The sequence below is a fragment of the Coregonus clupeaformis genome, chromosome 31 (assembly GCF_020615455.1).
Source record: "Coregonus clupeaformis isolate EN_2021a chromosome 31, ASM2061545v1, whole genome shotgun sequence".
Classification (NCBI taxonomy): domain Eukaryota; kingdom Metazoa; phylum Chordata; class Actinopteri; order Salmoniformes; family Salmonidae; genus Coregonus; species Coregonus clupeaformis.
The window spans coordinates 44,889,809-44,902,347 of record NC_059222.1 but is presented as its reverse complement, the minus strand read 5'-3'; the positions used below and the strand labels follow the sequence as shown (position 1 = coordinate 44,902,347).

The following is a 12,539-nucleotide window of genomic DNA, read 5'->3' as shown; positions in this document are numbered from 1 at the left end:
ATCTGCTTCCATACCAGTGGTATTTATACTGGTATATTACTAGTAGAAAATGTTCAGCAGGAATTCGAGTTGGTGAGATGGAAACAATCCTTTGGGGGGTTAATCATATTGGCCTTTACCCTGTGGCTGTGTGCTATTCACCCCAGGGAATGGGATAGAGCCTAGTAGACAGCCCCTGCCGGGGTGAAATCCCCCAAACGTTGTGTATGAGCTTAGAGTAACATCCTCCCTAGTGGGTTATCCTCAGACTGTTCCAATCAGCTAATGGATAGTCATTGTATGACCTTCTCTCAGGAGTTGAGTCCCAATGGACTCCCTACTCAACAATATTGTCCACAAAAAATAAATGTTTAATAATATTAATATGGACATTGTTGTTATTATTATTATTGATATTGATAATAATAATATAATTAAATGGATACCATAATATGGTTATGTATTAATTATGGATAAATCAAATGTTTGATAAGTGTTTATTTCCGGTCCGATTACATTATTTTTGAAGAGGTCGGAAATGCTTGTGAGCTTGACGTGCATAAGTACCAACATTCTAACTCCTCTCCTCTATGTTCCGTTCCAGTATTCTACCAGCATTCTAACTTCTACTGTATCCTCTATGTTCCGTTCCAGTATTCTACCAGCATTCTAACTTCTACTGTATCCTCTATGTTCCGTTCCAGTATTCTACCAGCATTCTAACTTCTACTGTATCCTCTATGTTCCGTTCCAGTATTCTACCAGCATTCTAACTTCTACTGTATCCTCTATGTTCCGTTCCAGTATTCTACCAGCATTCTAACTTCTACTGTATCCTCTATGTTCCGTTCCAGTATTCTACCAGCATTCTAACTTCTACTGTATCCTCTATGTTCCGTTCCAGTATTCTACCAGCATTCTAACTTCTACTGTATCCTCTATGTTCCGTTCCAGTATTCTACCAGCATTCTAACTTCTACTGTATCCTCTATGTTCCGTTCCAGTATTCTACCAGCATTCTAACTTCTATCCTCTAGTCTACTCTATGTTCCATTCCAGTATTCTAACTCCCTTTCTCTCGGTTGCGTTCCAGGCCAATGATCCAGACTCTGGCCTTTGGGGTGAAGTCAAGTACTCCATCTATGGATCCAGATCTGATTTGTAAGTACAGTACAGTCCTGCCAATACCAATGACTGTTGGACATGATCATCTGTGTAAAATCTCTTCCTCGGTTGATGTGGAGCCAGTTGAACAGACCAAAATCAGCTAAAATGATCACTTATACAATATCATTATTTGTAATGTCCGGTTATCCATTGGGACAGATGATTCTTTATATGGGGTCATTACATAACATCATCACTTATGCAATATCATTATTTGTAATGTCTGGTTATGCGTTGGGACAGACGAGTCTTTATATTGGGTCATTACATAACATCCCTTTTCTACCCTTAAGTGTGTGTACATTACTGTATTTATACGTGGTATATTGTTTTTCAACAGGAAAAGAAAAAAAAAAAACTGGAGTCTGTTTTTAAGAAATCGCTCAACTTAGATTCTTCCCCTTTGATTGGAAGATGGGAACAGCAAGTATCCCAGTATATTGGATCTGCTGGTAGATGGTAGCTCCTCTCTGTCCTGTAACAGCTTACTCTAAAATGGCAGCATGATACTGACTGGTTAATCTCGTAATTGGATTGTAGGGTAAGAAATAGCCTGCCAGGACTGGATGTCTCATGTAGAGAGGGACAATTAACATGCAATGTGACAGCTGGAGCTCTGCTATGGAAAGCAAGGCAGGCAGGCAGGCTGCAATACAGGCAGTCCATTGAAAAAACAAAGTGTCAATTTATCTTCCAGTTTTGCTTGCCGTCTTGACACGGGAAGTCAAATTATAAACGTGTGAAAGTTTACAAGTTGCTTAGTATTTGTTATTTTTCACAGGGAATACGTTGTAAAAAGAAGATGATGGAAAATGGCTGAATATGTGCCACTTTAACATAACAGCCAATATACTGCCATACTGTCAATATACTGCCAATATACTACTAATATACTGTCAATATGCTGCCAATATATTACCAATATACTCCTAAAATACTACCAATATAATGCTAACATACAGCCAACATACAGCCAACATACAGCCAACATACAGCCAATATACTGTCAATATACTGCCAATATACTACTAATATACTGTCAATATACTGCCAATTTAATGCTAATGCACTCTCTGTTGTGTTTTCCAGGTTTCTCATCCACCCGTCCTCAGGCATCATCTACACCCAGGCCTGGGCCACTCTGGACGCTGAGGTCAAGTCCAAGTACAACTTCTACGTGAAGGCAGAGGACACAGAGGGCAAGTACAGCCTGGCGGAGGTGTTTGTCACTGTCCTGGACGTCAACGACCATGTTCCAGAGTTCGATAACAGCCTTGTGGAGAGGACCATGGTCATCGGCGCACCTGTTAGAGTAGAGGTACGTGCAGTAGCCATACGATGAGATGAGAGTGGCCTCCCGAGTGGCGCAGCCGTCTAAGGCACTGCATCGCAGTGCTAGAGGCGTCACTACAGACCCGGGTTCGATCCCGGGCTGTATCACAACCGGCCGTGATCGGGAGTCCCATGGGGCGGCGCACAATTGGCCCAGTGTCGTCCGTGTTAGGGGAGGGTTTGGCCCGGGGGGGGGGCTTTACTTGGCTCATCACGCTCTAGCGACTCCTTGTGGCGGGCCGGGCACCTACAGGCTGACTTCGGTCGTCAGTTGAACGGTGTTTCCTCTGACACATTGGTGCGGCTAGCTTCCGGGTAAAGTGGGCGGGTTTTAAGAAGCACGGTTTGGCGGGTCATGTTTCGGAGGACGCATGACTCGACCTTCGCCTCCCGAGCCCGTTGGGGAGTTGCAGCGTTGAGACGAGATCGTAATGGAGGAGAAAAAGGGGGTAAAAAATATACAGTACGAGTCAAAAGTTTGGACACACGTACTCATTCAAGGGTTTTTCTTTATTTTTACTATTTTTTACATTGTAGAATAATAGTGAAGACATCAAAACTATGAAATAACACATATGGAATCATGTAGTAACCAGAAAAGTGTTAAACAAATCAAAATTCTTCAAATAACCACCCTTTGCCTTGATGACATCTTTTCACACTCCTGGCATTCTATCAACCGGCTTCACCTAGAATGCTTTTCCAAAAGTTTTGAAGGAGTTCCCACATATGCTGAGCACTTGTTGGCTGCTTTTCCTTCACTCTGCCGTCCGACTCATCCCAAACCATCTCAATTGGGTTGAGGTCGGGGGATTGTGGAGCACTCCATCACTCTCCTTCTTGGTCAAATAGCCCTTACACAGCCTGGAGGTGTGTTGGGTCATTGTCCTGTTGAAAAACAAATGATAGTCCCACTAAGCCCAAACCAGATGGGATGGCGTATCGCTGCAGAATGCTGTGGTAGCCATGCTGGTTAACTGAGCCTTGAATTCTAAATAAATCACAGACAGTGTCACCAGCAAAGCACCCCCACACCATAACACCTCCTCCTCCATGCTTTACGGTGGGAACTACACATGCAGAGATCATCTGTTCACCCACACCGCGTCTCATAAAGACACAGCGGCTGGAACCAAAAATCTCCAATTTGGACTCCAGACCAAGGACACATTTCCACCGGTCTAATGTCCATTGCTCGTGTTTCTTGGCCCAAGCAGGTCTCTTCTTCTTATTGGTGTTCTTTAGTAGTGGTTTCTTTTCAGCAATTCGACCATGAATGCCTGATTCACACAGTCCCCTCTGAACGGTTGATGTTGAATTGTGTCTGTGACTTGAACTCTGTGAAGCATTTATTTGGGCTGCAATTTCTGAGGCTGGTAAATCGAATGAACTTATCGTCTGCAGCAGAGGTAACTCTGGATCTTCCAATCCTGTGGCGGTCACCATGAGAGCCAGTTTCATCATAGCGCTTGATGGTTTTTGCGACTGCACTTAAAAAAACTGTCAAAGTTCTTGAAATGTTCCGTATTGACTGACCTTCATGTCTTAAAGTAATGATAGACTGTCGTTTCTCTTTGCTTATTTGAGCTGTTCTTGCCATAATATGACTTGGTCTTTTACGAAATAGGGCTATCTTCTATACTCCCCCCCCCCCTCACAACACAACAGATTGGCTGAAACGCATTAAGAAGGAAGGAAATTCCACAAATTAACTTTTAAGAAACACACCTGTTAATTGAAATGCATTCCAGGTCACTACCTCATGAAGCTGGTTGAGGGATATATGGTGTATATATAAAAAAAATATGATGCGAGTACTTTATAGATCCCTAAAGGAGGTATGTACAGTAGCCATAATATAAGATGAGAGTACTTTATTTTATCCTTAATGGATGTACAGTGAGGGAAAAAAGTATTTGATCCCCTGCTGATTTTGTACGTTTGCCCACTGACAAAGACATGATCAGTCTATAATTTTAATGGTAGGTTTATTTGAACAGTGAGAGACAGAATAACAACAAAAAAATCCAGAAAAACGCATGTCAAAAATGTTAGAAATTGATTTGCATTTTAATGAGGGAAATAAGTATTTGACCCCTCTGCAAAACATGACTTAGTACTTGGTGGCAAAACCCTTGTTGGCAATCACAGAGGTCAGACGTTTCTTGTAGTTGTCCACCAGGTTTGCACACATCTCAGGAGGGATTTTGTCCCACTCCTCTTTGCAGATCTTCTCCAAGTCATTAAGGTTTCGAGCCTGACGTTTGGCAACTCGAACCTTCAGCTCCCTCCACAGATTTTCTATGGGATTAAGGTCTGGAGACTGGCTAGGCCACTCCAGGACCTTAATGTGCTTCTTCTTGAGCCACTCCTTTGTTGCCTTGGCCATGTGTTTTAGGTCATTGTCATGCTGGAATACCCATCAACGACCCATTTTCAATGCCCTGGCTGAGGGAAGGAGGTTCTCAACCAAGATTTGATGGTACATGGACCCGTCCATCGTCCCTTTGATGCGGTGAAGTTGTCCTGTCCCCTTAGCAGAAAAACACCCCCAAAGCATAATGTTTCCACCTCCATGTTTGACGGTGGGGAGGGTGTTCTTGGGGTCATAGGCAGCATTCCTCCTCCTCCAAACACGGCGAGTTGAGTTGATGCCAAAGAGCTCGATTTTGGTCTCATCTGACCACAACACTTTCACCCAATTCTCCTCTGAATCATTCAGATGTTCATTGGCAAACTTCAGACGGGCATGTATATGTGCTTTCTTGAGCAGGGGGACCTTGCGGGCGCTGCAGGATTTCAGTCCTTCACAGTGTAGTGTGTTACCAATTGATTTCTTGGTGACTATGGTCCCAGCTGCCTTGAGATCATTGACAAGATCCTCCCGTGGAGTTCTGGGCTGATTCCTCACCGTTCTCATGATCATTGCAACTCCACGAGGTGAGATCTTGCATGGAGCCCCAGGCTGAGGGAGATTGACAGTTATTTTGTGTTTCTTCCATTCGCGAATAATCACACCAACTGTTGTCACCTTCTCACCAAGCTGCTTGGCGATGGTCTTGTAGCCCATTCTAGCCTTGTGTAGGTCTACAATCTTGTCCCTGACATCCTTGGAGAGCTCTTTGGTCTTGGCCATGGTGGAGAGTTTGGAATCTGATTGATTGATTGCTTCTGTGGACAGGTGTCTTTTATACAGGTGACAAACTGAGATTAGGAGCACTCCCTTTAAGAGTGTGCTCCTAATCTCAGCTCGTTACCTGTATAAAAGACACATGGGAGCCAGAAATCTTTCTGATTGAGAGGGGGTCAAATACTTATTTCCCTCAATAAAATGCAAATCAATTTCTAACATTTTTGACATGCGTTTTTCAGGATTTTTTTGTTGTTATTCTGTCTCTCACTGTTCAAATAAACCTACCATTAAAATTATAGACTGATCATTTCATTGTCAGTGGGCAAACGTACAAAATCAGCAGGTGATCAAATACTTTTCCCACTCACTCTATGTACAGTAGCCATAAGATAAGATGAGAGTACTTTATAGATCCCTAAAGGAGGTATGTACAGTAGCCATGTGGTGTGTAGAGATGTACCCTAGGGGTGTAACAGTTCACTGGCCATCGGTCCGGTTTGGTCCTAGTAAACACTTTATGAATCGTTACAACCCTAGTAAACACTATATGAATATTTACAACCCTAGTAAACACTATATGAATATTTACAACCCTAGTAAACACTGTATGAATCGTTACAACCCTAGTAAACACTGTATGAATCGTTACAACCCTAGTAAACACTGTATGAATCGTTACAACCCTAGTAAACACTATATGAATCGTTACAACCCTAGTAAACACTATATAAATCGTTACAACCCTAGTAAACACTATATGAATATTTACAACCCTAGTAAACACTGTATGAATCGTTACAACCCTAGTAAACACTATATGAATATTTACAACCCTAGTAAACACTGTATGAATCGTTACAACCCTAGTAAACACTGTATGAATCGTTACAACCCTAGTAAACACTGTATGAATCGTTACAACCCTAGTAAACACTATATAAATCGTTACAACCCTAGTAAACACTGTATAAATCGTTACAACCCTAGTAAACACTGTATGAATCGTTACAACCCTAGTAAACACTGTATGAATCGTTACAACCCTAGTAAACACTGTATGAATCGTTACAACCCTAGTAAACACTGTATGAATCGTTACAACCCTAGTAAACACTGTATGAATCGTTACAACCCTAGTAAACACTGTATGAATCGTTACAACCCTAGTAAACACTGTATGAATCGTTACAACCCTAGTAAACACTTTATGAATCGTTACAACTCTAGTAAACACTGTATGAATCGATACAACCCTGGTTAACACTGTATGTTGTATTTTTGTCTTTCTTGGATGATAATTACCTGAAGTGTAAAATCTGAGCGTATCCAGAACCTCTTCAGTATATATATAAAGTACCAGTCAAAAGTTTGGACAAACCTACTCATTCCAGGGTTTTTCTTTATTTTTATGATTTTCTACATTGTAGAATAATAGTGAAGACATCAAAACTATGAAATAACACATATGGAATCATGTAGTAACCAATAAAGTGTATTTACATAATGTGTTTGGTTTTGCTGCTTTTTCGTTCTTTCATTCAGGCAATAGATGCCGATGCAGGGTCGCCCAATAACATTATTGAGTATTCCATCATGCAAGCTGACCCGGACAACATCTTCGACATCAACGCGGAGACGGGAGAGATCAAGCTGAAGTCCTACATCAAGTCCATGGATATAGTGCAGAGCATCACCAAGCAGAAGGACTGCAGGTGGTCTCTGGTGGTCCAAGCCCGGGACCGAGGATCTCCGTCCTTCAGCACTACCGCCGTGGTCAACATCGACATCACTGAGGCGGTAAGTTCAATGTTTCCTGACCTTAACCCTAACTGTAGAGTTATAACCCTAACCCTAATCTAACCCTAACTGCCTCACTGCCTAACCCTAATGCTAACCACCTAACCCTAACTGCCTCACTGCCTAACCATAATGCTAACCACCTAACCCTAATGCTAACCAACTAACCCTAACTGCCTCACTGCCTAAACCTAATCTAACGACCTAACCCTAGTGCTAACCACCTAACCATAATACTAACCACCTAACCCTAACGCTAACCACCTAATCCTAACCCTAATCTAACCCTAATTGCCTCACTGCCTAAACCTAATGCTAATCACCTAACCCTAATGCTAACCACCTAACCCTAATGCTAACCACCTAACAATAATGCTAACCAGCTAACCCTAACTGCCTCACTGCCTAAACCTAATCTAACCACCTAACCCTAATGCTAACCACCTAACCATAACACTAACCACCTAACCCTAACGCTAACCACCTAACCCTAACCCTAATCTAACCCTAACTGCCTCACTGCCTAAACCTAATGCTAATCACCTAACCCTAACGCTAACCACCTAACCCTAACGCTAACCACCTAACCCTAACGCTAACCATCTAACCCTAACACTAACCACCTAACCCTAACGCTAACCACCTAACCTTAACGCTAACCACCTAACCCTAACGCTAACCACTTAACCCAAATGCTAACCACCTAACCCTAACGCTAACCACCTAACCCTAACGCTAACCACCTAACCCTAACGCTAACACCTAACCCTAACGCTAACCACCTAACCCTAACGCTAACCACCTAACCATAACACTAACCACCTAACCCTAACGCTAACCACCTAACCCTAACCCTAATCTAACCCTAACTGCCTCACTGCCTAAACCTAATGCTAATCACCTAACACTAATGCTAACCACCTAACCCTAACCCTAACGCTAACCACCTAACCCTAATGCTAATCACCTAACCCTAATGCTAACCACCTAACGCTAATTACCTAACCCTAATGCTAACCACCTAACCCTAACACTAACCACCTAACCCTAATGCTAACCACCTAACCCTAACGCTAACCACCTAACCCTAACGCTAATCACCTAACCCTAATGCTAACCACCTAACCCTAATGCTAACCACCTAACCCTAACGCTAACCACCTAACCCTAACCCTAATCTAACCCTAACTGCCTCACTGCCTAAACCTAATGCTAATCACATAACCATAATGCTAACCACCTAATCCTAACACTAACCACCTAACCCTAACGCTAACCACCTAACCCTAACGCTAACCACCTAACCCTAACGCTAACCACCTAACCCTAACACTAACCACCTAACCAAATGCTAACCACCTAACCATAACACTAACCACCTAACCCTAACGCTAACCACCTAACCCTAATCTAACCCTAACTGCCTCACTGCCTAAACCTAATGCTAATCACCTAACCCTAATGCTAACCACCTAACCCTAACGCTAACCACCTAACCCTAACGCTAATCACCTAACCCTAATGCTAACCACCTAACTCTAATTACCTAACCCTAATGCTAACCACCTAACACTAACCACCTAACCCTAACGCTAACCACCTAACCCTAACGCTAACCACCTAACCCTAACGCTAATCACCTAACCCTAACGCTAACCACCTAACCATAACGCTAACCACCTAACCCTAACGCTAACCACCTAACCATAACACTAACCACCTAACCCTAACGCTAACCACCTAACCCTAACCCTAATCTAACCCTAACTGCCTCACTGCCTAAACCTAATGCTAACCACCTAACCCTAACACTAACCCCCTAACGCTAACCACCTAACCCTAATGCTAACCACCTAACACTAACGCTAACCACCTAACCCTAACGCTAACCACCTAACCCTAACACTAACCACCTAACCCTAATGCTAACCACCTAACCCTAACGCTAACCACCTAACCCTAACGCTAACCACCTAACCCAAATGCTAACCACCTAACCCTAACGCTAACCACCTAACCCAAATGCTAACCACCTAACCCTAACGCTAACCACCTAACCCTAACACTAACCACCTGCAGGCTTGCGTTGTTGTTATTATTAGTGGCTTCTGTAATTTTTTAATAGCGAGGAATATTTCACTTTCTCTGTTCATAGGAGTAACATGAATTTGTGCATTAAATAATAATACGGTGTGACTCGAGTTTCGCCATCAGCTGGAAGACGGTGTCCCTTTTTGGTCAGTGTCAGTCGAGGAAAGGGAGAGCGGAGTGATGAGAGGCGGAGCCTCAGTCTTCTGCTCTCTCCCTCCGCTGAGACCGACCATCAGATGCAGGCACCATCAGCCCCGTAAAAATAAAAAAACGAATTATTTAAATGTATGCTCACTCAGCTGTGCTTCACAAGTAATACAACAACGTATCTATTACCGGTGTGATCATATAGCCTACCTCAAATTTAGAAATATAATGTCCCGAACAACAACGCATTCATTGGCAGGGCAATTCAAGCAAAGCCAATATGCGGTGATAATGTACTGGGCCTATAGCTTACTGCACAAACCTCATTGCTACAGTACTGTTTTTAATTGGTTAATGTTGCATAGGTGAATTTTTTTTTACGTCATTGTTATGATAATTATTTAACAAACTATCTCAGTGTCTCTGTGCGTCTCCCAAAAGGTTGTAACGCTTTTGGATCAAGAAACGGACAGAGTCCCAGTTGCAATATTCAGAGATCTTTATTCATTGAGAATTCTGCCACAAAATGGTCGTACAATATTTTTATACGCACACGTCATATGAAGATCCCACCCCTCTGTAGGCGGGCTGTAGTTTTCCACTTTAAAACTGCTCTCCTGACCATCAGTTCACACACACACACATACACACACACACACACATACATACACACACACACACACTACATACAAACACATATACACTCCCTGCATTCCTCAGTTATCGCCGTTCTCACAATATTCTGCACCATGTTTAACAGTTCTCCTTCTTCTTCGCCATCCGGTCTAACTCCTACTCACGTTGCTAAATAGTAACACAATGTCATAATCTTTACTGGTCCTACACTCACACATTACCAGGTAGTAGATTCTAACACATCTCACACAGTTTCGGAGTATAATAATTAGTCACTACTAAGAAAGTACTAATCATACTTAAAACAAGAACATTTCACAACTATATTTAAGGGTGGAACATTTAGTCATTACTTTTAACCTGTATATATTTTAATTTCTATATCAGTCATGTTAAAAACATATCTGAGCTGTAGATCTCGGCTTGCATTTCAAAGTGATCTTGACTCAGGAAAGGTTGGTGACCATTGCTCTAGAGTTTCCCCTGTTAACACTACCAACGTTTCCCTTTACCGTGGCAAGTGTGATCGAATCAACATAATATTAGCCACTTTCAATGCAAAATACCCTAAAACAAAACAAACTATGCTAGAGATTTTGTTGTAGGCAGAACGCATCAGAGTAGGATTCTATTGCATTGACATGCACTACTCAGCCCGTACTTTACATAGACCGGTGTGGCATAACCAATCAGAGCTGCGGTAGGCCTGTATGCAAATTAGATCATTGCCATATATGGATCTGCGCCATTTACTTTGAACTGGACTGTGTTTACAGCATGAGCGGTCGTGAGTAGATGAGCTTGTTTTGAGATCAAAGAGAGAGCTGCATGTAGCCAGGTGTGTACATTTGTTCATATCCTTTGCTAGTTAGTGAGTTATTAGCCCAGTTATAGATCATTTGTAGTCAGCAATAGGGGAGTGATTGCTTCCTACAAGAGCACAACACGTGTACATTTCTAGACATCTTTGAAAAGCTAGTCAGGTAAAGAGCTTTTTTTTGTCTTAAAGGGGCAGTGTTTTATTTTGATACAGGCTTGAATAAGCTAAGTAGCCAATAGGCAGAGGGTAGCATAATTTGTCTTGATTCTCTATAATAATGGTATGGGAATAATAATGTATTTTATTTTGTAAAGTGGTTTCTTGCATCAAACAACACAACAACATTTTCAGTCACCTCCTTGTCTGAAGGACAAGTGGATGAACAGGTTAATGTCAAGCCCTGCATGTTTTTTTTTCAAAAGTCTCATGGAAAGTAGGCCTACATTGAACACCACACATTGGCTGCTTCTGTAGGCTGAACGATAGAACATCTATTTCCATGTTAAAATGTTATGGGATGCATTTTCTCCACAGTTTTTGATGGTAGACCACTCTGGTAGGCCTACATTATGATCCAATAGCCACAGTAGCCTACTTGGCCACTGTTAAAACTGTAACTTAAAGCGGGTACAGCCTCAGTGTTCACAGGAAACGCGCGCCGGAAGTTGCACAGAATTTTCACAATGTTCAAGTTTGCGCTCGGCAGACCTGGAATTTGCTCCGTGGCAGCAAAAAAAATAACAATTGAGGGAACATTCCTGCTGACTACGGCTGTGTTGAGCATCGGCATCACTGGGTTGTAAGACTTTAAACCTGAGTTACCTAACCCTTACCTTAACTAACCCAAAACCTTCCCATAGCCATAGTATATTTTAAACAGTTTACTATACTAACTATGCTAACTATGCTATGCTAACTATGCTACACTAACAACAAACATGAAGTCATTTAATTCCAGGCCAGTGTCTATTTGAGCCCCTTTGTCAGAAGATCAGAGTAATCTCTATTTCTCATTTCAATTCTCATATCCGCTCATCCGGAGACCCCAGTAGCTCTCAATGCAGTGCTTTATGAACCTGTCACAGGAACTTCATCCACAACACAATCCTCATCAGAAACATGTCACTGCTAGAGAACAGATAGAACCGTTCTGATGAACACCGCCAGTAGAGCATAAGTTGTCATTTGGGTCATCTAAGCCTCTATCATCAACCCGGGATGAATGGGTGTTTGAGAATTTATCAGCGTCAAAGCACATATTATATAATATAAAATCTGCCAGTTAACAGATGTTTCTATCCAAAGTGACTTACAGTACAGTGAGTACATACTATATTAGTGCATTTATGGGCTTCCTGTGGGAATTGAACCCCCAACCTTGGTGTTGCTGGCCCCCCCATGCTTTTACCAACCGAGCCACACAGGACCGCTTGCAGT

The 12,539-nt window shown here is 42.3% G+C and overlaps 1 protein-coding gene across 1 annotated transcript in view; it reads left to right on the top strand.

The window, feature by feature from the left end:
• Window positions 1-12,539, top strand: part of LOC121548052 (cadherin-related family member 1-like) — a 34,058-nt gene that overhangs the window by 19,000 nt on the left and 2,519 nt on the right. The window contains exons 14-16 of the mRNA XM_045209720.1: window positions 1,073-1,140; window positions 2,236-2,464; window positions 7,154-7,408. Of these exons, the coding sequence (XP_045065655.1) occupies window positions 1,073-1,140; window positions 2,236-2,464; window positions 7,154-7,408 (552 nt within the window). The remainder of the gene's footprint in view (window positions 1-1,072; window positions 1,141-2,235; window positions 2,465-7,153; window positions 7,409-12,539) is intronic.